Here is a 26356-nt window from a genome sequence, read left to right as displayed (position 1 = left end):
ATGACTGACTTATTGATTGAAATGGGGGTCTAGCTAGAAATGTAAGTCTACCATTCAAAGTGGTAGAACCTTGAGCAAAAGGGCTCAGAGACAGCACCCAGACCCTGAGTTCAAGCCCCATGACTGACCAAAAAAAAAAAAAGGTCACAAACTTTCCTGCCTGAGCTGACTTTGAACCTGATGTGATCCTCACATCTAAGCCTCCTGAGTAGCTAGGATACAGGCATGAACCAACTGTACCTGGCAAAACCATGGGTTAATCTGGCTTTGGAGAATGGATCTTCAAGAAATGAATAGTATGGAAAACTAAGATGACATCTTAGATTGAATGGAATGTAGCAATTAGCTCACTTCACCCTCAACAGATACCATTATCTCCATTGTATAAATTAGGAAATTTAGGCTGTCTGGATTAGGAACTTGCCTGGGGCTACACAGCTAGTAAGGGGCAGAGCCCTGGAAAGAACTCCTTCGCTGAACTAACAAAAAGTAAAGGTTGGCCAGATCAGTGGTCTTAGTGCAACAGCAAGAAAAAAGACAGAAAGGGCCAAGCTAAAGAGGAGTGGGAAGGGAAAGAATCTAACTGCCCAGAAGCAGATGATGTAAGGTCCCTGGTGGGAGAAGGAGAAGGACAAGGGGAAGATATGGAATGCACTGCCATTTCCCCATCAGACAAGGTGGCTCACCTAACATCCTGTAGTCATCTCGGGCTTTCCTGGCTCGGAAAAATGCCTGAATCTTCACAATGGAGTTAATCTGCCAGGAACAAAGAAGGGAACAGGGTGGCTGGCTGTCCTTGCTCTGGTTTCACAAGTGAAGGCTGCACATGGGGGCAGGGTGACACTCACATTCTTCTGGAAGTAGCGCAGACGCCTGAGGTATTGTCTTCGAGCTGCCCACATCCGGGTCCAGGCCTGAATCTGAGAGGAAAGACCCAAGCCAATTCAGCCAACCCCAGAAGTCACTAGGAAGTAAGGGGGTGACAAAATGTTCTGAGAGCTTCTCCAGAAACAGGAGTCTGCCTATACCACTATTCTACCTTGATTACAGCATCCAGGTTTGCTTTAAAATACTGCAACCGCTCCAGGTAAATCTTCCGTTGTCTATAGCCCCGCCAATGAGCCTGCAGAGTGGAGAGAAGAAGGAACCCTAGCAAGTCTTCTTTTGTGCAAGTGGCTTCAAGAATAACCTTGTCCTTGGCTTTCCAAGAAGGGGGAGGAAGAAGGTGGGAAAACTTCCAGTTTTATGGGGAAAGCCAAATGGCTGCACATACCCAGACATGCCTTCTGCCACATATCTTGATCTCATGCACGCATCCACGTGCGTGCGTGCACACACACGCTCACTCACTTTCTCTCTCTCTCCCTTAAGCCATACCTCTGCATGGAAACTCAACTGTGAGATACAGGCCTAAGCAGTATCACCAAAGCATAGTAATAATTTCCCCAAAGCACCAAAACATGTACCACATCCCCACTAAACACACTCAAGACCTGTTTGGAGACCACCTACCTCTTTTTTCCTATGCTCTACCTCCCTCATGGGCACAGAAAGAGAGGAGACAGCTGTTAGGAGGGGCACGCAGCTATGGCCATGTGCCCATTTTTGCCAGTGGCCCCCTGGGCAGCAGGCCTCTAATGTTTATATGATACCAAAGGGGTGCTCTTACAAAGTGTTCAGTAGGTATCTCCACCCTCCCTCTGGTCTCTAAAGCACAAGTGCCATGGATTCCTTCTGTTTTGGTCCCCTTCCTAGGAGCCTCTCTCTTTTTTCTTTTGGATCCGGTCGTGGGGCCTGAACTCTGGGTCTGGGCGCTGTTTTAGCTCTTCAGCTCAAGGCTAGCGCTCTACCACTTGAGCCACAGCGCCACTTCTGGCTTTTTTCTTTTTGCTTATGTGGTGCTGAGGAATCGAACCCAGGGCCTCATGCATGCAAGGCAAGTGCTCTACCATGGAGCCACCTTCCCAGCTCCCCCCTCCCCTTTTTAAATTAATAAAATTAAATTTTCCTAACGGGCATCATTGGCTCATAACTGACATCATAGCTACTCAAGAGGTTGAGATCTGAGGATCGCAGTCTGAAGTCAGCCTGGGCAGGAAAGTCTGTGAGACTTAGCTCCAATTAACTACCAAAAAAGCTGGAAGTGGAAGTGTGGCTCAAGTGGTAGAGTGCCAGATTTGAGTAAAAAAGCTAAGGGACAGCTCCCAGCTCCTGAGTTCAAGCACTAGTACTGGCACAAAATAGTAATAATTTCCTTGGATAGTTTTCTCTCATAAGACACCTACTTTCTTTGGAATATGTCTTGTGATGTACTGCCCTTTAATCTTTGCTTATACCTACCCTTGTTCCAGACACCATTTGCTTCTGTCTTTTAGGGCTCATGCCAAAACACTTGCATGTCCTGGAGCTATGTATTCTACCCCTGACACTGTTGCAGTGTGGTAAGATTTAAGAACTTTCTTCCAGTGCCAGATTCATACCTGTAATTCTGGCACTTTGCGAGGCAGAGGCTGAAGGACTGAGAATTTGAGGCCAGACTAGGTCAATTTGTCTCAGACAACTAAACTAAACTAAAACTGAAATAGCATCACTGCGCCCAATTGTCCTCACCTACCTAAATCCAGTTATCATGGCCAAGCTTCATCTCAGACTCAGACAGTCCCTTTGTTGGAACAGGATGTGGAAGAGCCAACTTTGTCCAAACATCAGCTGTCTATGTTGGAGCCTTAGGGCCAGGAAGCACTATTTACATGGATGCCTTCAGCATTTCCTACTCTAAGTATTGCCTGGCTCAGCCTCTGGAAAGTACTATAGGACCTGGCAGAGGGATCTGCTCTCAGTTCTTACTCTTTTCTCAGCCCCCCCAATCTAGATTAGACAGAATTCAAAATCCTGGGAAGAGTTCCTGCTAGGGTTAGAGTTTTCAGAAGAGTTTAAAGCTCTGTGTACGCAGGCATCTCATTTTTTTGTCTCATATCTCTACAACTGGAGGACAAATGGCCTGAGGCTCTGGGAGAGCTCTGTTCAGGTGTGTGTGTGTGTGTCCCAGGACCCAGAGTCCACATAGCTCTAGGATGAGTGATGAATGCTCCCAGGCTCCATCTCCTCTCCTACTGTTGATGTGGCTTTACGTTGCCTTAGGTGTGAAATTCCAGTCTGGGTTCAAAGGGAGGAGTTCTGATGATTCAGATGACCACATGCAGATTAGTAAAGTTCTATATTAAGTTCTGGGATCAATACCCCTGATAACAGCATTGTATAATGGTGACTACCAATGGAGCACTTACCACACTCAATGCTACATATAATTTTCCTACTTAATCCTCATAATCAAGCTAGGAAGTGAGTACCATCATTATGAATAAATCTGGGTGCTTAAGTAAGGTGCACAAGACTATAACTGGGATGTGGTAGGAGCAGTAGGCAAACAAGCGTCCAGACTCCAAAACCTAAGCCCTCAGGACCACCCACAGGCCCTATGGCATGATCAAGGGTACATGTAAATCTCCTTTCAGGTTTTCTGGTATTGTCTTTGTGTCCCTTTTATCACAGCATCTAACATTAACTGTCCTTTAGTTTGAGGAAGGAGATGGAATCTGTGACCACTCAACTGCAAGGTTTTTTGTGTTTCATGGCGTTAGTATTGGGGCTTAAACTCAGGGCCTGGGTGCTGTCCCTTAGCTCAAGGTTGGCATGCTACTACTTGAGCTACAGCTCCATTCCCAGCTTTTTGGTGGTTAACTGGAAATAAAAGTCTCATGGACTTTCCTTCCTGGGCTGGGGGACTAAACCCCAGATCTTAGCCTCCTGTATAGCTATGATTACAGATGCGACCCATATCCAGCCTTCAATTGAGGGTCTTATGCCCATTTCCCATCCTTGCCTGTGGCATGCTTTGCAGGTACCAGCCATTCAAAGATGCTTATTAAACAAATATGTCTTTACACTGCCAGCATCTCCACAAGAACCTTCAGATCACACAGGGCTCCCCTCATTCCTAGATTCCTGGTTATTTTACCAACTGACTTCATATTTTGGCTTCAGAAGCCACACTGGACCATCACAGGCTGGAGGAAAGAAGTGGAAAGGGCTGGCTAGGGTGGACCACTACATGTAGATTACTAATATTCTTTTTCATTTTTGGGTCCAGTCGTGGGGCTTGAACTCTTCCAGCTTTTTTCCTTTTGCTTATGTGGTGCTGAGGAATCGAACCCAGAGCCTCATGCATGCAAGGCAAGCGCTCTACCACTGAGCCACCTTCCCAGCTCCTGATTACTAATGTTCTGTATAGAGCTCTGAATCACCCCTAAGGGATAATCCTTTCCTTCCTGCTTAATCCCTAGCACCCTGAGAGTCCTGTTCTAGTCAGGACTTTCTCCTGTTACTGAACCAAATCTTACTTCAATCTTCTCTTAGATGGCCAAAAAGAAGCTCTTGGTCTCTCTGGACAGTGATGCTGGGAATCAGTGCTTATATCATGTTTTTACTTACCTGTCAGGTGCTGCATATAAATACTTTAGATACTACCTCACTCAATCCTCATAACCACCATGAGGTGGATGCTATCATTATCCCTGTTTCTCAGAGGAGGACAATGAGGCAGCAAGTAGCTTGCACAGTCACACAACTAACAGCTGTGGAACTAGAGTCCAAACTTCAGTAATTTGGCTCCACAGTTCATGCCCTTCACCATTGCTATCCATAGGCCCAAATACCACCTTAACTATACTCAGTGAAGAGGAAGGCCCTGCAGTTCTGATCCACCTGGCCCATAGCACTCAGAAAACCAGAAATGCCACCTGGATTTTGATGACGGCTGGGAGCCAGGTCCTCAGGAAGTGGGAACGTTCAGCAAACTTCTGGCGAACCAGGAAGCCACGGAAGTGGGCCTGGAGCTGAATGACAAACCCAATATTGGCTTTCCAGAGCTGCTGGCGGTCATAGGCAGCAGTGACCTTGGTGATGGCCGACTGTGGAGGCAGGAGAGACAGCTAGTAGTCCTTTGGTGGATGGTAGCCTCTCCTGAAGCATACCCCACACATAATCCCCCCCACCCTGGCAGGGGCATTGCCAACCTGTATTTCCTCCTGGGTCAGGTGGGATGTGTTGAGGCGGCAGCCAGAGGGTTGCTCCCATGTTCCCTGAAAGGTCTGCAGATGGAAGTAATAGGCAGTGCCATCCTTCATGGCATGCTGGACCCAGAAAGCTGTGTCCCCTGTGCAAGAATCAGGTAAGCAGAAAAGATTCACGGGAGGCAAGAGGTGGCTGGGGCAGGCAGAGATGAGGAAGGTCAGGCTGGGAATATTACCTGGTTGTCGCTTCTTTGCCAGAGCATCTTCCAGAGCCTGCTGGTAGCCATTGGCACAGTGGGGAACTATCCCCCGGAGGGCCACATTGGGGTTCCTCAACACCCGCTCTGTCTGGGCTGCCTTGCCCTCCTTGATGGCCTGATTGATGGCAGCTACACCAAGGGCCACTGTTGGACATCAGGAGACAGCAGTCAGTCCCTCTCTGAGTTCCCTCCCATAGAGTGGAAGTCAGAGAAAGGATACAACATCATCCTATGTAATGGAGAGGAAAGAAGGGGTAGCAGTCAGGAAGGGCTGCTGCAGGAGGTAAAGGGGCCAAGTTAGGCAGCAGCAGGGGAAAAGCAGAATCAGCTCATTCTGGAGCTTAAAGGCAGGCCTTCCAGCCCTCAGACCCAGAGAATGGACTTCCTCAGCACTCAGCCTCGTATGTCAGTGTCTGCTTGCACTGGTCCTGTTTTCCCAAATTTCTGCCAACCATTTTTTTTCCCCTACCCAATACTACAATTTTGTAACCAGAGCTAATTGTTGGAATCTAAACTCACACTAGCAGCAGAAATGAGATGGATTTTTGGCCTCCATGTGATTGCACTGGCTTACTTTGCAGGGAAAGTGGCCACAGGAAGGCATAGAAGGAAGCAGCGGGTGGACTATGGGCTCCCAACTCCCGAGGATTTCCTGCCCAGCTGTCTGCCAGGAAATCCACCCTGTGGTCTGCAGCAAACCTCCTGTTCTGGATTTGGCCTGCCTCTCCTCAGCAATTGAAGGAGAGGCAAGGGAGTGGGCACTGCCCCTCTGGGCTGTTGTCCAGCCTTGTCCTTCCCTACCCACCCAATGCTCCTGACTGGCCCATTTACTTTTCTGAGCTGCATTTGTGTCCTGATTGGCCTTGACTATTCCCTGGCGGATCTCCTCTAGCCACAGTACAGCTCCAGGATCCCCTGTCACCTGAAAAATTGAGAGACATGGAAAAGAGATAAGACCCCTGGCCAACTCGCCCGGCAGAACCAAACTTCAAGCCATAGGGATGACAATCTCCATTCCCCTCTTCCTGCCTGTGTAGGCATAGCCTTGTGGATCCTTTGAAGGGCTGTCAGATACAAGAGGCATTTTTCTTATTTATACTAGTACTGGGGCTTGAACTCAGGGCCTGTGCTCTTGCTCAGCTGTTTTCACTCATGGTTGGCATTCTATCACTTACGCCATGTCTCCATTCTGACATTTTACTGGATAATTAGAAATAGAGGCGCTGATTATTCTGCCTGGGATGGCTTAGAACCATGATCTGTAGATCTCAACCTGCTGAGAAGCTAGGCTTACAGGCGTGAGCCACCAATATCTGACTCAGAAGGTACTTTTCTGCTTTCATTTGTCCAAGCATTAACTGAGAATCACCATAGGGTTCAACTTACCTTCTAGATTCTTCCTTTATTATTTTTTTTGGTCAGTTGTGGGGCTTGAACTCTGGGCCTGGGCGCTGGCCCTGAGCTCTTTAGCTCAAGGCACGGACACTACCACTTGAGCCACAGTGCCACATCCGGTTTTCTGGTGGTTAACTGGAGTTAAGTCTCACAGACTTTCCTTACCCAGGCTGCTTTGAACCGAGATCCTCAGATTACAGGTGTGAGCCACTAGTGCCCAGCTTCTTCTAGTTTCTTATACCATCAGTGTCTGCCACCTTCGTTTCTTCCAGTGATAGCTAGTGATAATTTCAGGGTCTTACACATTCTAGGCTGTATCTCCAGTCCTGCCCACCATCTTCAACAGCTCCATTCCCTGCCCTTGTGCCTCAATCATGTCGAGGAGCAGCCTACTCTGGAGGCTACACCTACCCACTTTCACTCCCCCTTTTCCAGGTTTTAAATTCACATCTCAGAGTGAACATGACCTTGACTTTTTCTTCCTTGTTTTGTTTGTTTGTTGGTTGGTGGGTAGAGGCTTGAATTCAGATTCTTCTGTTTGCTAGCTTATTCATTTTTTTGTTGGTCCTTTACCACTTGAACAAAGCCTCTAGCCCTGCTTTTTGCTAATTGTTTTAGAGATGGAGTTTTGTAGACTTTTCTGTCTGGGCTGGCTTTGAACTGTATCAGCCTCTTGGAGCTAGGATTATAGCATAACATGCTTCTTTTCCTATTCTTGTTCCATCTTCCTCTGATCCCACAAAGCACTGAGATGATTACATGAGACCCCAGGCCAAGGAGGCCCATACCTGCCACACTGTCAGTTTGACACCCAACTCTAGACTCTATACCTTCCCAACTCTCCTCATTAGTAATAGATTTTGAAATTAACATTTTACTGAGCCACGTGTTATTCTAAAACACTTTCTGATGAATATTTGCAAGGTACATAAAGCAATGCTTGGCGTAGAGTGAGAACTGTTAGCTAGTACTACTGTCATATTACCTCACTGCAATCAGCTCATTATCGTCACAAGTTTACAGGTGAGGAAACAGTGAGTGATACTGCAGGGTCAAACTGCAGGATGCAAACATCTAGTCTGGCTCAGAAGTCCTAGTTCTCAATCGCTCTGTCTGCTGCCACATACTCAAGGAATTTCAGGTACAAATCCCTGCCCTGTTTGTCAGCTCCCTTGATTTCTTTTCTCCCCTCATTCCGAGAGATGCCTCAGAGCAGGGAATGCAGTATTTTACAGATGAAGATACAGAGCTCAGAGACACCAGGATTTGCTCAAGGTCAGGTGACCACTAAGGATTAGAGTGAGGAATCCAGCCAACACTTCCAAGTGCCCTGGCAATGGGGGGGGTGTGTGTGTGGGTGGCATGCTTCTCCCATCACATTGGAAACCTGCTTATGCCCCATCCACCCCAGAAAGGGACTATAATTATCCATCAGGCTGGAGCTTGGCCAGAGGGCATGCTGGGCCCACCAACTTGGCCAGCCTAATCTCACCTGGGCCTTCTGCCTTTTGGCTGCCACGAGGAGGAGATGGTATCGAGGAGCAATAGGAAGGCTGACATCTTCCAGGCCAGCAGCAGGAAGCAGCAGGGCAGACAGCGTCTTCTCTGGACTGCCCTGGTCCAGAGCCTCATTGATAAGGCTGACTGCAAGAATCTCTGTGTGTGTGTATGTGTGTGTGTGAGAGAGAGAGAGAGAGAAAGAAAGAGAGAGAGAGAGAAAGAGAGAAGGAGAAAGAGAAAGAGAGAAAAAGAGAGAGAGAGAAAGAGAGAAAGAGAGAAAGGGGGGAGAGGGAGGGGGAGAGAGAGAAGAGATCTGGATGGGTAGCAGCCCTAGACTTATGGCTAAGGGAAGGGGCTGCCATGTGGGGCTGATACCCGCACCCCCCCCCCTCCATCCCCACGCCATCCCAGCTACAGACTGCACTCACGATCTGTCTCTTCCTGGACCTGGGCATTGACCTGGCTCACAGTGGCCTGCAGGTCATTCCAGCTCAGGAAGGCCTCATCCATACCACGCTTCTGTCGCAGCTTCAACAGAGCATCAAAGTAACTAGCAGCAGGGAGAGAGAGAGTGAGAAGGAGTGAGCAAGGTGAGTGGCATGTTCATGGCAAACTGGAAGATGGGTACATTTGATCTGGTTCCTCGTGTGACCTTCTGGTCACTGGTGTTCATTTCCCCTCACACACTGTTCTAAGCCTCTTCTGCTGGCTCTTTCCTGACTTCTAAATAAAAATACCCCAAATTTCTGTTTCCAGACTTTTTTTTTCTCCCTGCAGGCTCAATCCTAACAGATCTCACGGTTTTCAGTGATATATGCTAAGGACTCCCAATAGGACACTAGAACTTTCATGTATCCCAGCGGCCACAATATCTGCATGTAAATGTCCAATTAACACTTGAACTCTTGATACTCTTCATCAACCTTTGTGCCCTTTCTATCTCTCTTTTCTTACCAAAAATCTTGGAAGGCCTACCACATTTCATTTCCTCTCAGACTCCATATCGCTCCCCTACCAAATCCTGTTAGTTTTGTGTTCAGAACAAATCTACACACTGATGCCTTCTTACCACTTCCACTTCTGCCATCCTAGGCCAAGCCCCAGTCATCCCGCACCAGATTACTCCAATAGTGTCTAACAGGTCTCCCTGTCTCTCCCCTTGTACCCCTGCAGTAGATTCTCAGCTCAGCAGGCAAAATAATCCTGTTAAAGTAGGTCAGACCAGTTCCCTCCTCATTCAACCCATCTGATTCAATTCCTTCTTCACTTGGAATAAAAGCCAGAGACCTCCATGGTCTGGGTCTGCTACTTCATCTTCATCCACACTTCCCCTGCCTCACTCGTCTCTCCTGTAGGCATGTATTTTGCAGTGCTGAGGATTAAACCCAGGACCTTGCACTTACTTAGCAAGTGCCTCACCATTGAGCCACACCTTGATCCCTTCCCAGTGTTCTTTGAATCTATACTGTACAATTCCTTCTCAGGCCTCTGCCCTACACAGCCTGCTGGTAATCATTTGGGTTCCTCAGGTCCCTTTCTAATAATTCCTTTAACTCAGGAGCCATCTGCATATGTGTCCCATGATTTATCCCTTGGTCTTGATTTGTTTTACTCATTGCTTATAGGCCCTTCAGATCACGTCTCCTTCCACTTGTAAGTAAGTTGATGACTTACTTACAGGAACTTTGTTTTGTTCTCTATATTTCCCAGCACCAGATATTATTATCTGGCACATGGATAGGTACTCAAACATTTTCTGGAGAAGAATAAATCAGTGGAGGAAATGAGAGTGGTCATAAGCCTACTCTCTCCAGGGAACTGTGAACAGACCAAGAGGTGGCCATGGGCCCAAGAACAGGGCATTATACAGAAGTCCAGTTAAAAAGCAGGAGGACTGGGGCTGGGAAGGTGGCTCAGTGGTACAGTGCTTGCCTTGCATGCATGAGGCCCTGGGTTCGATTCCTCAGCACCACATAAGCAGAAAAAGCTGGAAGTGGCTCTGTGGCTCAAGTGGTAGAGTGCTAGCCTTGAGCTAAAGAGCTGAGGGACAGCCCAGGCCCAGAGTCCAGGCCCCACGACCGGCAAAAAATAAATAAACAAATAAATAAATAAAATAAAAATTAAAAAAGCAGGAGGACCCTTGGATCTTAGCTACCTTCTCTCCATCCTTGTACCCCAACTTATAGGTAGACTTTACTTACCGCTGAGCATTTTCTCCTTCCACCTGGGCCAGGCCTGTAGCAGGGTTCACCAGACTGCCCCAGAAGCCTTGGGTATCCCTGGCTTCCAGCGCATGATTAATCAGTACCACAGCTGAGAGCATCTCCACAGCCACAAAAAGTTCCTCCTGGCTCAGTTCCTGCAGTAGAAGAGAGAATAGTTTTCAAAGGGACTGCTAGAGCCTGGGGAAGGTGCCAACCTGCCCCAGTATTCTTCAACATCCCTATCTCCATCTCCAATGAAATTCACATTCATTTACTAACAGTAAAACACTCATCACCTGGAAATGTTATGTGCACACTTACAAAGATTTCAAATATAATATCAGTTAATTTTCATAACAAGCCAAATAGGGAGGTATCATTAATGGCCCCCTGTCCTAGCTCAGCCCATGGCCCATAATGTAGGTTAAACCTTGCTACCTGAGGGCTGGGAAGGTGGCTCAGTGGTAGAGTGCTTGCCTTGCATGCATGAGGCCCTGGGTTCAATTCCTCGGCACCACATAAGCAGAAAAAGACGGAAGTGGTGCTATGGCTCAAGTGGTAAAGCTCTAGCCTTGAGCTGAAGAGCTGAGGGGCAGCGCCCAGGCCCAGAGTTCAGGCCCCATGACTAACCCTCCAAAAAAACCAAACAACAACAACAACAAAAACCTCTGCTGCCTGACTGCAGAGCTTACACTTAACCAGTGAGCTCTGCCAGCAACCTCTGGACCCTACTTCACACCAAGAGCTATACTAGGATTAGGCATAGTAATATATGCCTGTAATCCCAGCAGTAGAGGCTGGGCAGATCAATCATTAGTTCAAGGACAGTGTAATATAACAAGATCTCATCTAAAAAAAAAGTAACAACCAAGGGAAAAACTAGGAGAAAGTGAAGGAAGGAGTAACACTGTCCAAAAATAAATGTACTCTTTACCTGACTTATGTAACTTTAACCCTCTGTACATCATTTTTTTTTGGGGGGGTCCGGTCGTGGGGGTTGAACTCTGGGCCTTGGCACTGTCCCTCGGCTCTTCAGCTCAAGACTACCACTTGAGGCACAGCACCACTTCCTGCTTTTTCTGCTTATGTGGTGCTGAGGAATCGAACCCAGGGCCTCATGCATGCAAGGCAAGCACTCTACCACTGAGCCACCTTTGCAGCCCCAGTACATCATTTTTATAATAACATTTTTTTTTAAAAGTACTCATAGCCAGGTGCCTGTGGCTCATACCTGTAATCCTAGTTACTCATCAGGGGGCTGAGATCTGAGGTTCAAAGCCAGCCTAGGCAGGAAAGTCCATGACACTCTTATCTCCAATAAACCACTAGAAAACTGGTTCAAAGTGGAAGAGGGCTACCCTTGAGGGAAAAAGCTCAGGGACAGGGGCTGGGAAGGTGGCTCAGTGGTAGAATGCTTGCCTTTCAGGCATAAAGCCTTGGGTTTGATTCCTCAGCACTACATAAGCAGAAAAAGACAGAAGTGGCACATGGCTCAAGTGGTAGAGCACTGGCCTTAAGCTGAAGAGCTGAGGGCAGCGCCTAGGCCCAGAGTTCAGGCCCCACGACCGACTTAAAAAAAAAAAAGCTCAGGGACAGTGCCCAGGCTCTGAGTTCAAGCCCCATGAATGACAAAAAAAAAAAACAGTACTTATTACCTGACATGAAATGGTAACCTCTGTACATCACCTTTATAATAACAATAAAAAAATTAATTTAAAAAAAAAGTACAGGCTGGAAAGCTAGTCTAGTGGTAGAGTGCTTGTCTTGCATGCATGAGGCCCTGGGTTTGATTCCTAAAAAACACATAAGCAGAAAAAGTCAGAAGTGGCACTGTGGCTCAAGTGGTAGATGCTAGCCTTGAGCTGAAGAGCTGAGGGACAGTGTCCAGGCCCAGAGTTCAGGCCCCATGACCGACCAAAAAAAAAAAAGTAACAACAAGGTGCCGGTGGCTCATACCTGTAATCCTAGCTACTCAGGAGGCTGAGATTTGAGGATTATGGTTCAAAGCTAGCCTGCGCAGGAAAGTCTGAGAGACTCTTATCGCCAATTAACCACCAGAAAACTGGAAGTGGCACTGAGGCTTAAGTGTTAGAGCACTCAACTTGAGCTGAAGAGCTGAGGGACAATGCCTAGGCCCAGAATTCAAACCCCATGACCAGAAAAAGAAAAAGAAAAAAAATAACAACCACAAAAGAATTAGACCCTGGGCACAGAGATGAAGATGAAGTGGCCACCTCCTCACTGCAATGCAAACTAGGAGGTCCTGGCCCCACCTCCCTACCTGGTTCTCTTCTTCCTCCTATTCAAATATAGGAGGAGCTTATGCTGCTCCTTGTGTCAGGAGCACCCTTCTTGTTTCCTACAGATGTTGTAAATAACAAGAATAATAGGGCTGGGAAGGTGGCTCAGTGATAGAGCACTTGCCTTGCATGCATGAGGCCCTGGGTTCGATTCCTCAGCACCACATAAGCAAAAAGAAAAAAGCCGGAAGTGGTGCTGTGGCTCAAGTGGTAGAGCGCTAGCCTTGAGCTGAAGAGCTGAGGGACAGCGTCCAGGCCCAGAGTTCAGGCCTCACGAATGGACCCCCCCCCAAAAAAAAAATGTATGTCAGGCTCTACTTTAATAGCTTGTGTGCTAACTGGTTGAGTCTTTATGACAATTTTGAGATAAATATACAACTCTTTCCAATTGTAATTAATTTTTTTCTTTGTTGGTTGTGGGGCTTGAACTTGGAACCTGGGTGCCATCCCTGAGCTCTTTTGCTCAAGACTAATGCTCTACCACTTTGAGCCACAGTGCCTCCTGGTTTTTTGGTGGTTAATTGGAGATAAGAATCTCATGGACTTTCCTGCCTGGGCTGACTTTGAACTGTGATCCTGGATCTCAGCCTCCTAAGTAGTTAGGATTATAGGCATGAGCCACCAATGCCCAGCTGTTCCAGATTTTATGTATGACCAAATTGAGGGGCAGTGAAGGTAAATAACCTGCCCAATGTCACACACATGGTTAAGATTTGATCTCTAAATTCTACCTTAACCGCTTTAATGCACTTGTACCTTTGGTACTTTTCTGATGTTTTCTTGTATCATAGTTACTCATATGTTGGGACTATCCCTTTCCTGTAGGTAGTACCCATGTCTAGTTCATGCCTGAAGTAGACATTTCATAAATGCTTGTTGTGGATGGGATTCTCTATTGTGTTTTCTCTCTTCCAGGAAGCCTTCCCAGCCTCTCAGCTCTGCTTCCTCTGCTTCCTTGATCTGATGTCTCTGGCTACATCATTTACTCCTCTCCTTCCTCTCTTCCTAGCCCCTCAGCTGGAGTTTAAGTCCTGTGACAGATGGGGAGAACCCTAGGCAAGGGCCACACTAGAGGCAGGACAGTGAGTAGTTCGAAGCATGAGCTGCAGCACATCTGGCTTCATTCACTCCAAGTGCTCCAATCACACAGAGGGGCAAGTGACAACTTTTGCATTCCTGTTTCCTCATCTTTCAAATACAAATAATAACATTCACCTGACAGGGACTAAATATTGACTGTAAAGCAATGTTTACTCAAGGGTACTAGCTCCCATAATGCTCAATAAGGCAAGGCAGACTCTTCTCCCCCATCCTAATCTCTGGTGAGCATTCCAGATTGTCCTGAGAGGATGGGCTGCCCCTGAGCCTCTGGCTGCTTGGAAACCCCAAAGCCGGTCGAGCATTTCTGAGGCTTACCCCCTGCTGCTGCCGCTGGAGCACTGCCAGTTCCTGCTGGTACACAGTGGAGGCAAATGGGTACACTGTGGGCAGCTGGGCTTCGGGGCACATCAGCTCCTTCACAGTGTCAGCAGCCACTCCCCTCTGGATGGCTCTGTTGATCCGAAGCACAGCCTGGAGCACTGCAGGGGAGGAGATCAAGAGACTGCATAGGCTGGGCATTCTGTGCCCTCTCTCCTAGCCATTTAGGTCCTCTGAGAGGAGATGGCTTTGTAAATGCTTGAGAAAGCCATTCTGCTTGATTCATAATGAATCTCTACATGTTCAAGAGAAAAAGGGACTGGATCACTTTAAGAAGAGGCTCTGTAAGCAGCAATTTGTCAAGCCTAGAAGTTGAGTAGCTCAGCATGTAACTCACAGTAGCTGTCATGGCAGAGGTGAATTTCTAAGGTGGTGAGACCAAGATTGACAGGTGGCTATGGAGTATAACTGAGATGAGGTGAGTCAAGGGGCTCTAGGGACCAAGCCTTGGTGACAGCACAGCAGAATAAGAAACCAGCTTCCGGCTAAGAAGGGCTACAGTGTGTTGGTGTAGTTTGAGCTTACAAACTCTAGGGCTTATAAAATGCCCGGCAGATGTGGATACTGTCTTCAAGGAGCATTCAATCTACTGGGGAGTATGGCATAGCTGTCAATGCCATTTTAGAAATGCTTTCACTCCCCCAGGTAAGATGCATTGGCAGTACAGGGGAGGAGGGATTCTAGCTGGGAGTGAGTAGACTTCACAGAAGAGAAGCCTCTGATACAGCTCTGGAGCTGCTTTCACCTGCTCCTGACAGGTGAAAATATGGGAGAAATGTAATCTAGAAGCCCAGAGGGCCTTGTGTTGGGAAAGGCTGGGGATAGACAGGAAGAGCAGATTGTTTGGTTTAGTTGAGTTGGGTGGAATATGAAAGAAAGAGATGAGGGAGAACTCAGGAAAAGTCTCTTTTGCCAGACCAAGAAGATAGGAAGGTAGGGTAAATAATGGAAGAATCCAGGAAGATCCAAAGATGTTCAACAAGGGGCTCATGCCTGAAATCCTAGCTACTCAGGAAGCTGAGATCTGAGAATCCAGGTTCAAAGCCAGCCCAGGCAGGAAAGTCCATGAAACTCTTATCTCCAATTAACCACTAGAAAACCAGAAATAGCACTGTGGCTCAAAGTGGTAGAGTGCTAGCCTTGAGCAAAAGGAGCTCAGGGATAATGCCCAGGTCCTGAGTTCAAGACCCATGACTGACTGACAAAAAAAAAAAATGTTCAGGGAGATAAGATCAGATCTATGCTTGAGCAATTATTCTGGCAACTAGCACCAAGAACAAAGTGATCAGATAAGGTAGGCAGCTAGCCCGGAGGAGCCTAGGGGCTACTATGAGCTGGTGTCTGAAGGCTGTTATACAAAAGTAAATGGTTATTGAGCTACCTCAAATCTGACTGTGAGTCAAGACTGTGTAAAGCAACTGTAACAGGTTTGCTGTTCACAAGGTGATGCAGTCTGACTGAGCACTCTACTTTTCTCCATTCTTTCTAGACAGATCAACCTCTTGCAGGGAGATAATGAATTCTTTTTTTTTTTTCTTTTCTTTTTTTTGGTCGGTCGTGGGGCTTGAACTTTGGGCCTGAGTGCTGTCCCTCAGCTCTTCAGCTCAAGACTAGCGCTCTACCACTTGAGCCACAGCGCCACTTCTGGTTTTCTGGTGGTTAATTGGAGATAAGAGTCTCATTGACTTTCCTGCCTGTGCTGGCTTTAAACCGTAATTCTCAGATCTCACACTCCTGAGTAGTTAGGGTTACAGGTGTGAGACACCAGCACCCAGTTCTAATTCAGTCTTGAATACATGATTGTATTTGGGTATGTTTTTAAGGGGAATTGAGTTATTAGAATGAGATTCACTCTTTTCTTTTTTCTTTTTTGTTTTGGTCAGTCGTGGGGCTTGAACTCTGGGCCTGTGCACTGTCTCTCAGCTCTTCAGCCTAAGGCTACGGCTCTACCAGTTGAGCTACAGCGCCACTTCCAGTTTTCTGTTGGTTTATTGGAGATAAGTTTCACGAACTTTTCTGCCTGGGCTGGCTTTGAATCGCGATCCTCAGTTCTCAGCCTCCTGAATAGCTAGGATTACAGGCGTGAGCCACCAGCACTTGGCTGAGATTCACTCTTATCTAGGAAATCACCACACTTCAAATTCCCCCCACTAAAACTGTGCAGGTTGAAATGAACTACCAAAAAGGAAGCTGCCTGCTCAGGGGTCCAGTCCTGTGTAATACTGACAGGTCCTCATCTCTAAGGCCTTAATGAACTTATCTGTAGTGTCCTTCCAGAGAGCCTGGAAGAGGGGAGAAGTCTTTGCCAGGCTGAGAAACTGGTCAACAGTTGGCCTTGCTCAACATAGAAGCCAGCCAAGAAGTGATGCTCTTATAGGGCAGTAAGACATTTTCAGCTTAGAGATTACTTACTGGCTTGTTCTTGATCACCCTTCTTGTTGGCAGCAGCCACACCAGCCTGGACCTCCTCTTTTTCCAGAAGCTCCACCAGGCCCAGTTCCTAAAAGAGGGAAGAGATACAGAAGAGAATCCTCAAGAACTGGAGGTGTGGCTCAAGTCAACCAGTGCTTGCTTAGCAAGCATGGGGCCCCAGATTCAAACCCCATACAACCAAGAACAAAAAAAGAGAATCCTCTTGGCCATGCTGCTAACATGAGCTCCAGGTCCACTCAGTCACCCACCCTCAATTCTGCCCTCTGCCTTTAGGCCTGGCCCACTCATCCTTTTTAACTCATCTTTAACTTTCTTATAAGTATCATCTAAAATAATGATGTAGATAATACAAGTATGAATAGTATTAGAAAGAAAGCCAAAGCACTAAGAATAAAATTTCTAATTGAGACACCCAACTCAACAACAAGGAAGCATATTATTGCCAGGGATTGCCCCTGGCTCTCTCTTAGTCTGAGGGACTCAAAGGGCAGAGCTGAACAGTTTGGTCTACTAAGCTTTTGGGTAATTTAACCGTTTATATATGGAGTCTGCACTTGCAGAATACAAAGGATGGACAGTGGTGATGCCCAAGTAAGAGGTCCTTTCCCATCCTACAGTCAGACAGAGGGATGTCAGGTAAGAGACAGACTGACCTGTGCTTTCTGCTCTCTGTCTGAGCTTAGCTGTTCCAGGTACCAGTCAGCAAAGTCTCTCCTTACCCCTCGGAGGGCCAAGGCAGAATCTTGAAGAGCCTCAAGCAAGGCCTCGGGGCTCTGTCTTTCCAGAGCATCATCAACAACTTCCAGAGCTCCACAGACTGAAGAAGACCAAGACTCAGTGAGGAACAGTGTAGAAAGCCCATCTCTCCTCAGCCCAGTCATAGTAATCTGACTTTCTTCTTGTTTGTTCAGAATCACCCCTATCCTTGCCCCCGTGGTTCCTGGGTCCATATAGTCCAGCCCAAACTTCCTTTTTTTTGGTTGGTCATGGAGCTTGAACTCTGGGCCTGGGTGCTTTCCCTCAGCTTTTCAGCTCAAAGCGAGCACTCTACCACTTAAACCACAGAGCCACTTCTGGTTTTCTGGTGGTTTTCTGGAGATAAGAGTTTCACAAACTTTTCTGCCCAGGCTGGCTTTGAACCGCAATCCTCAGATCTTAGCCACCTAAGTAGCTAGGATTACAGCGCCCCACTTTATTCTTTTTTTTGGTGAAGTCTTTATACACAGAGCCTAGGTGCTGTCCCTGAGCTTTTTTTTGTTCAAGGTTAGCTCTCTACCACTGGTGCCACAACTCTACTTCCAGCTTTTTGGTGGTTAAATGAAGGTAAGAGTCTTACAGACTTTCCTGCCTGGGCTGATTTTGAACCCCAATCATTAGATTTCAGCCTCCTGAGTAGCTAGGATCACAAGCATGAGCCACTGGCACCTGGCAAATTTCTTTTTTTAAATTTTTTTTGCCAGTCCTGGGGCTTGAACTCAGGGCTTGGGCACTGTCCCTGAGCTTCTTTTTGCTCAAGGCTAGCATTCTACCACTTGAGCCACAAGGCCACTTCCAGCTTTTTCTGTTTATGTAGTACCGAGAAATTTAAGCCACATTAAGCCACATTCCCAGCCCCTGGCCAAATTTTTTGTTTTAGCCTTCATAGCCTTTCTATCTGTCCATCTTAGACCATGAGGACATCCTAACCTTAACAGGGTACAGTGTCCTCTTCTTGTGGTGCTGGGGGTTGAACCCAGGGCCTTTTGTATATTAGGTAAATACTTTACCACTTGTTTTCTCCTAGCTCCTTTTTTTCCCCTTATACAGGGTCTTCTCCATCAGCCTCCCAAATATTGAGATATATACTATCTACCATGCATTGATATACTGCCTTCTAAAACAATTTTTTGTCAATACTGGGGTTTGAATTCAAGGCTTTATACTTACTAGGCAGGTGTGCTACCACTTGAACCATGTCCCCCAGACACACTTCTTTTTTGAAGGACCCCAGTCCAATTGCCCCGCCCCTCCCGCCCCTGGCCCCCAGCACCAAAAGTTGAAAGGCATTCCCTTTTTGCCTCCATCCTTTCCTCTTCATGGGCCTCCATATAAACAGAAGCCTCTCTGGCAAGTACCATTCTCTACCAATGGCCAGACAGCAAAACATTTATTCCTTAGACTTGCATCTTTCCTTGAAGCAAGAGCTGGCCTAAAAGAGGTCATAAGTCTTCCATTTAAAGCCATCTTCAGCTGGGCACCGGTGGCTCATGCCTGTAATCCTAGCTACTCAGGAGGCTGAGATCTGACGATTGCGGTTCAAAGCCAGCCCAAGTAGGAAAGTCCATGGGATTCTTTTTTTTTTTTTAATTGTGAAAATACCGTAGTACAGAGAGGTTACAATTACATGGGCAAGATAACGAGTACATTTCTTATCAAGCATTGTTGCCTCCTCCTTTGTTTCCCCTTCCCATCCCTTCTCATACCCACATCCCCACCGTCCCCCTATGTGGGATTCTTATCTCCAATTAACCACCAGAAAACTGCAAATGGTGCTGTGGCTTAAGGGGTAGAGTGCTTGCCTTGAGCTGAAGAACTCAGAAAGAGTGCCTAGGCCCAGAGTTCAAGCCCCATAATGGGGGCGTGAGGGGGAGGGTAGTGGGGGGGGTATGTGATCGTCAAACCTCTCAGGTTAGAGAGTATTGAGAGTGCCTCAACCCCTTTTGCCTATATCTTACCATTGACATGGTTGATGTTGCCCTGGATTTCAGCCTGGGTTAGGTAGTAGTCATAGATGTCCTGACCTTCTCTGTCATCCTGCAGAAACTATATTGAGAGGGGAATCTGGGAAAACCAATGTAATTATTTTCTATTCTTCCCTACCCATTTCTTCTTCTAGGGGAACTTTTCCAAGACCAAAGGTCAGTCTACTTAGGACTGAAGAAATTATGGTAAACTTGTGGCATTGACACAATTAAGCCATACTAACCTTTAGAATTTATAATCTCATCCTATTCCACTCTCCAGAGCTCTATCAAGTCTCCCTGAAGCCAGGTGCTAGTGGCTCATGCCTATAATCCTAGCTACTGAGGAGGCTGATATCTGAGCATCACTGTTTAAAGACAGACTTTTGTCTAATGACTGTTATCTCCACTAAACTACCAAAAAATCCAGAAGGAAAGCTGAGGCTCAAGTGGTAGAGCCCTAGTCTAAAGCAAAAAGCAAGCCAGGGACAGAACTTAGGCCCTGAGTTCAAGCCCCAGGACGGACACAAGGACACAAAGACACACAGACACACACACACACCTCCCTAAAGATATCCCTCTTGAACTTCTCTAGCTGTCTGTTCTGAATTCATATTTTTTCTCAAGTTCCTTTCCTACTTCTCTAAAATCACTGACAAGCTACAGTTTTGCTAAGAAGCACCTTTGGAATTTAAGACAAAATGAATAGAAATTTTGGATTCACTTGACACTTTTTTTTTTGGGGGGGTCCAGTCGTGGGGCCTGAAATCTGGGCCTGGGCGCTGCCCCTCAGCTCTTCAGCTCAACGCTAACACTCTACCACTTGAGCCACAGTGCCACTTCTGGCTTTTTTCTTTTTGCTTATGTGGTGCTGAGGAATCGAACCCAGGTCCACACGCATACAAGGCAAGCGCTCTACCACTGAGCCACCTTCCCAGCCCCGAGATTTTCTAACTATGCAATTTTTCCACCCCATCATCCCTAGCCTCTTCCTTACGTGGTTCCTGGCATTGGCAGCTTTCTCCATCTTGGCCAGGGCCAGCAGCTCCTGGTAGATGGCTGCTAGAGGTTCCCGAAGATTCCCCAGAAGAGCACTGGGATTCTTTAAGGCAGCCAGGGTGTCCTCAACCACCCCTCGTTCCACTGCCTCATTGATGGCAAGGACAGCTGCATGGACTGGGGGGAGGGGGGAACGGAAACAAGGTCAAAAGGCCAGAAAGACCCCAGACCAGAGCAAAAGCAGTAGCAGACCACTCTGATACAATCATCTCCTTTTGTATTCTCAGAGAAAGGCAACCTGACTATCTTGCCTATAAATATTACTGGCCAGAGCCCAGACCCTACCTGTAGCCTCATCCACTGAGAGCTCATTGGCCAGGATGCCCCCGATCTTGCTGAAGGCAGGCAGCTGGAGGCCATACTTAGCCAGTTCAGAGGCCATGTTGCTGAGTTCCTCAGCTGCAATGATACCACAGGTGCTTTTCATCAGGCCCAGAAATCTCAAGACTCTGTTCAGACTGGTAGATGAAAAAGGAATTGTGCTTACCTGTGAATTTCACTTTTCCATATAGATCATGGATCTGAGGGGCCAATCCCAGCCGGAAGAGGAAGAGACTGAGAAAGAATAGAGAGTTGGGTGTCACTGGCATCTACTCACTTCAACACTCTTGACCATAGGAGGTTTGTAGGAAAGATTACAAGGAGCCCAAGATGAAGATCACTCAGCCTTTGTTCTCAATCCACATAAAGAAATTTTAATGTCTATCAGCCTGAGTCAAGAGCTACAAACAGGGGGCTGGGAAGGTAGCTCAGCGGTAGAATGCATGCCTTACAAGCAAGAGGCCCTGGGTTCGATTCCTCAGCACCACATAAACAGAAAAAGCCAGAAGTGGCGCTGTGGCTACAGTGGTAGAGCACTAGCCTTGAGCTGAAGAGCGCCCAGACCCAGAGTTCAGGCCCCATGACCGGCAAAAAAAAAAGAGAGCTACAAACAGGAAATGGATCCTGTGGGAGGCCTGTGGGTTTGGGAAGGCTTCACAAAGAACACACTGCAGTAGAAAGAACACAGCAATGGGCTGGAAATGTGGTGTAGTGGTAGAGTGCCTGCCTAGCATGCATGAAGCCCTGTGTTCAATTCCTCAGTACCACATAAACAGAAAAAGCTGGAAGTGACACTGTGGCTTAAGTGGTACAGTGCTAGCCTTGGGCAAAAAAGCTCAGGGACAGTGCCTAGGCCCTGAGTTCAAGGCCCAGGACTGGCCAAAAAAAAAAAAACACACACACAGCAAGAAGACAACTTTCTAAGTCCAGGGATGGAGGTACAAATTGACATGGGAAGTGAAGACAGGAAGAGATGACAAACCAGTATGTCAGAATTGGTCAGTCACTGTCACTGATTTAGCTGCTGATGGCCAGCCTTCCCTATTTACAATAAGAGGTTCTCATGGGATGTTGAGGAGTCCTATTCTGATTCCTTTATACCCCAGTCACAAGCTGAAGACCTTATCCTGCCTGCCCTTTCCATTTACCTACAGGGGCAAAAGCTAAACACATCCATGCAACCTAAATCCACACTATCCTAAGAAGTGCTTATTGTGGACTACCCTCCCTCCTTCCTGCTGTCATTGTTGCTGTTGATGATTAGTTATATTCACCTAGAGGAAGCTGGATGACAAAATTTGGCATAACTCACCTGAGAGCATGAATGCAGTAGATCACCCGGGGCATGTTCTTCTTGTCATAGATGTCTGTGGTCTCTGGGAAGAAGGTCTAGAGAGGAAAACAGCCTCTTATTGCAACTGGGGACTTTTAAAGAGTCCTAGGTATAGAAAAGGCTGAGCATTATATCATTTCCAACTTGAGTCATATACTCCCATTGCCTGGGCCTTCTAAGTCAATCTCTCCCATCAATTCCAGTGTAAAAAAGGCAGTGAGGACACATACTAAAACAAGACTCAACCACAGTCACATGTGCCCTGGATTAACTGAACATGAGATGAGGCTACAGAGGCTGCTGAATGAAAGCCACATGCTCCAGGAAAAACAAGCCCTGGTCGCTTACAGTGACGGTGAGCCTGTGCTCCTTACCTGAGACTCTTGTCAGAAGGGTAAGCAGTTGGCCATGCTTCCATGGAGGGACCAGTGAGGTATGTGTTACCAAGGACCACAAAGGCATCAGGTGTGACACCCCTATCTCCAAGTCAGAGGTTTCTCGGACCCATGGAGGAGACTCCTCTAAGAACTGAGTCACCCTAGGCATGTCACCTAGCAACTGGCATCAGGCCTAACTTCATACACCATAGAATCCTATCATGTCTTAATTTGTCTAGTTATTTACAAGGGGAATTATCCGATCATCTGACTCTGCTGCTAACCTTTTGAGATAGACAGCAGGAATTACTACCCCATCTCAGAGATGAGAACAAATTGGGATCCATAGAGGGAAAGGACATGCATCATGTATCCAGTTGGGGTCTTGGTCTTCAACCTCCATCTTAAAGTCTACCACCTAAGGAAATGGTATGTCCTTATTTCACTCTGAAATTCTGTGAAAAGATGGCTGGCTGTTGTGAGCCCCATCTCCTATATTACATAGTATCTCACTGCATAATGGTGGTGATGCCACTCAGCTTGGGGGACCTTGAGCTTCTTTTATCCACAGAGAAGTAGAGGCAAAAACCAAGTAAGCTGATTCAAAGACACACAGCTCCAAGTAGCTGCAGTTTAGAAGACACATGGGGTAAAGGGTCCAGGGAGACAGAGAATGTTGGGTAGGGTGGGAGGGTTTGTTACCGAAGGCAGACCGATGTGGGCAATTGCAGACAGCCAAAAGTTGATGTTGTCTGTGTGACGGAAATGCAAACCAGTTGCCTGAAAGGGAAGAAAAGCGAGAAGAATCTATTGCCACAGTTCTCAATGCTTTCTATAGGCAAGGCCCAGACCATAACTAAGCATTCAAGAAGGGTGGGTAGAAACAGAGGACCCAGCCTGTGGATTTCCTACCCCTACAGGATAGAAACCACCAAGAATGACTGGGCTCGCCAGGCGCCAGTGGCTCACGCCTGTAATCCTAGCTACTCAGGAGGCTGAGATCTGAGGACCGCGGTTCAAAGCCAGCCCAGGCAGGAAGCTCCGTGAGACTCTTATCTCCAATAAACCACTAGAAAACCAGAAGTGGTGCTGTAGCTCAAGCAGTAGAGCACTCGCCTTGAGCTGAAGAGCGCAGGGACAGCGCCCAAGCCCAGAGTTCAAGCCCCACGACCAACAACAACAAAAAGAATGAATGGGCTAGCTGAACATTGGAAGGACAACACAGGATAAGGCTATTAGTGCAGTAAGGCTCCTAGAAAGGCAAAATCCAAGTTGGAATAGGAGGAAAGGAGGGTTGCGATAGCAAGAGCAGAGAAGGGGCATATGACAGAAAGACCCTTCAGGGTGAACACCCAAAATCTACAGGCAGTTCACATCTCAGGGCCATCTTAAAGCCTATCTAGCAAATGCCCCTTGCTACTGAGGATAGTGTACACCCACCTTATTGGAAGATACAAATTAGTACCTCTGGTCCCAGAGTGATGATCAATAGCACCCACTTTCATCCTCAGAAGTGTCCAAGTTTGAACAATAAATGCTATGGTTATGGTACCCTTACAGCTGCAAGAAGGGGTCACTTGAGAGGAAGAAAGTAAAAGATGAAGTACTCTACACCCACCTGGTACCTCAGTTGCTCTGCATCATAGATCTTCTTCAAGGGGACCACAGAGGGTGCAAAACAGTGGCCCAGCTTAGCCAGCAGCACTCCATTTCGGAGGCTCTCCTCCAACTCTACAGGGGAAGGAAGCTCCTCCTTCAGGCAGGCCTCCATCCAGCTGTGTCACAAACACTGTGTCACTCATTTTGGCAGGACCTGTCTCTCCCTCCCCATTTCCACTCCACCATCAATTCTTTTATCTTCATCCTTCTTCCCAAGCTACTCCAAATACCTGGACTGATCAACCTTCAGCTCCATAAACCCAAGAAGAACTTTCCTAAGGGACACTGTACCTGTCCATCATCAGGGAGGGTTACATAGACTACTATATAACAGAATCTCTCAATCTGCCTGGTCGCCTATCTTGACTGCTGAACCAAACTGACTCTGATACTTCCCTCATTCTGTCTACATTGTTCTCTAAGAACTTGGGTACAAAAAAAAAAAAAAAAAAAACCCTTGTCTGAGCCACGTGCTGGTGGCTCTCACCTGTAATCCTATTCAGGAGACTGATACCTAAGGATTGTGATTCAAAGCCAGCCCAGGCAAGAAAGTCCATGAAACTCTTATCTCCAATCAACCACCAGAAAATGAGAAGTGGAACTGTGGCTCAACGTGGTTAAGCACTAGCTAGTCTTGAGCAAAAGAGCTCAGGGACAGCACCCAGGTCCTGAGTTCAAGCCCCTTAACCAGCAAAAAAAAAAAAAAGTCCATATCTGCTACAGTGATGTTCATGGTTTACCAGTCAGTTTCGACGAGGAAGAGAATGGTAGGGATCTTATGGACTGATGGAATGGGAAAACATGAAGGGATAAAAGTCAGAGCTCTTTGAACCAGAAGGTCCACTTTCCATGTCCCTCAATTAACCTATAAGACTCAGTTATATAATTGGCAAAATGGCGAGGGGGGGGAGGGGGAGGAAGGGAAAGATGGGAAGGGATGGGAAGAGGAAACAAAGGAGGAGGCAACAATGCTTGATAAGAAATGTACTCATTACTTTGCCCATGTAATTGTAACCCCTCTGTACGGTATTTTCACACACACAAAAAAATTGGCAAAATGAGGACAATGTCTGCTTCAGTGGGCAGTTGCCAGAGTCAATGAGTTAATGATTGTGAAAATACTTCAACTTTTTTTTTTTTGGGGGGGGTGGTTGGTCCTGGGGCCTGAACTCTGTGCCTGGGTGCTGTCCCTCAGCTGTTCAGCTCAAGGCTAGTGCTCTACCATTTGAGCCACAGCGCCACTTCTGTCCTTTTCTGCTTATATGGTGCTGAGGAATCGAACCCAGGGCCTCATGCATGCAAGGCAAGCACTCTACCCCTAAGCCACCTTCCCAGCCTCTACTTCAACTTTTATTAAGCCAGGCACTGGTGGCCTGTAATCCTAGCCACACAGGAGGATCATGGCATGAAGCCAGCATGGCAGGGAAGTCTATGAAACTCTTATCTTCAATTAACTACCAAAAAGCCTGAAATAGAAGTGGGTCTCTAGTGGTAGCTAAACTTGAACAAAAACTAAGGGATAGCGCTTAGGCCCTAAGTAAACCCTAGTAAAGGTAAATAAATAAATAAATGCTGGTGGGTTTATAAAGGCAAAAATAAGGGCTCCTCAAATGGAATCTTCCAGAATTTCCTACAAGGAAGTATCTGTTTCTAAAGACAGCCAGGCACACATATGTCTCACCAAATTTTCCGTCTGCTCCATCTTGCCTGTTTCTGAGAAAGCATTAGAACTATTTTTTTTTTGTCAGTGTTTTTTTTTTTTTTGTCAGGCTTGCTCTCAGGGACTGGGCGCTGTCCCTGACCACTTTTGTTTAAGGCTAACACTCTACACTTTGAGCCACAGTGCCATTTCTGGTTTCCTGGTTGTTAATTGGAGATAAGAGTCTTGTAAGACTTCCCTGTCCCAGATGGCTTTGAACCGCAATCTTTAGATCTCAGCCTCTTGAGTAGCTAGAATTACAGGAGTGAGCCACCAACACCTGGCTAAAAAGAATATTGGTTACAAGGAAATAATTCAGTATCCTATCTTTTCTGGACAGACTAACTTTCAGGGTTACTAGATAGCCCTAAGATGACAAAGAAAAGCTCATTTTCTAGAAAAAAATTTCAGTTAATTAGTAAAGAAGAAATTAAAAGTCAATAATGAAGAAAAATTAGAAAATAGGCCCTGAGGGCTGGGAAGGTGGCTCAGTGGTAGAGCGCTTGCCTTGCATGCTCGAGGCCCTGGGTTCGATTCCTCAGCAC

The 26356-nt window shown here is 46.9% G+C and overlaps 1 protein-coding gene across 2 annotated transcripts in view; it reads right to left on the bottom strand.

The window, feature by feature from the left end:
- The window catches only part of Iqgap3 (IQ motif containing GTPase activating protein 3), a 59709-nt gene that overhangs the window by 19177 nt on the left and 14176 nt on the right, over positions 1-26356 (bottom strand). Inside the window, exons 2-21 of one of the 2 annotated variants that reach the window (XM_013030521.1) lie at positions 24072-24228; positions 23156-23233; positions 22056-22132; positions 20910-20977; positions 20708-20821; positions 20361-20539; positions 19358-19436; positions 17297-17460; positions 16623-16710; positions 14148-14311; positions 10429-10586; positions 8656-8777; positions 8220-8383; positions 6164-6254; positions 5309-5476; positions 5076-5215; positions 4800-4970; positions 1040-1123; positions 849-920; positions 687-756 (exon numbers count right to left, since the gene is read on the bottom strand). In XM_013030521.1, coding sequence (XP_012885975.1) covers positions 687-756; positions 849-920; positions 1040-1123; positions 4800-4970; positions 5076-5215; positions 5309-5476; positions 6164-6254; positions 8220-8383; positions 8656-8777; positions 10429-10586; positions 14148-14311; positions 16623-16710; positions 17297-17460; positions 19358-19436; positions 20361-20539; positions 20708-20821; positions 20910-20977; positions 22056-22132; positions 23156-23233; positions 24072-24228 — 2408 coding nt within the window. Of the gene's footprint in view, positions 1-686; positions 757-848; positions 921-1039; positions 1124-4799; positions 4971-5075; positions 5216-5308; positions 5477-6163; positions 6255-8219; positions 8384-8655; positions 8778-10428; positions 10587-14147; positions 14312-16622; positions 16711-17296; positions 17461-19357; positions 19446-20360; positions 20540-20707; positions 20822-20909; positions 20978-22055; positions 22133-23155; positions 23234-24071; positions 24229-26356 lie in introns of both variants that reach the window. The other variant, XM_013030520.1, reaches the window with a different exon arrangement.

This window comes from Dipodomys ordii, unplaced genomic scaffold (genome assembly GCF_000151885.1).
Source record: "Dipodomys ordii isolate 6190 unplaced genomic scaffold, Dord_2.0 Scaffold131, whole genome shotgun sequence".
Lineage (NCBI taxonomy): Eukaryota > Metazoa > Chordata > Mammalia > Rodentia > Heteromyidae > Dipodomys > Dipodomys ordii.
Note: the sequence above shows the minus strand (reverse complement) of the source record. Positions and strands in the feature narration are given on the sequence as shown.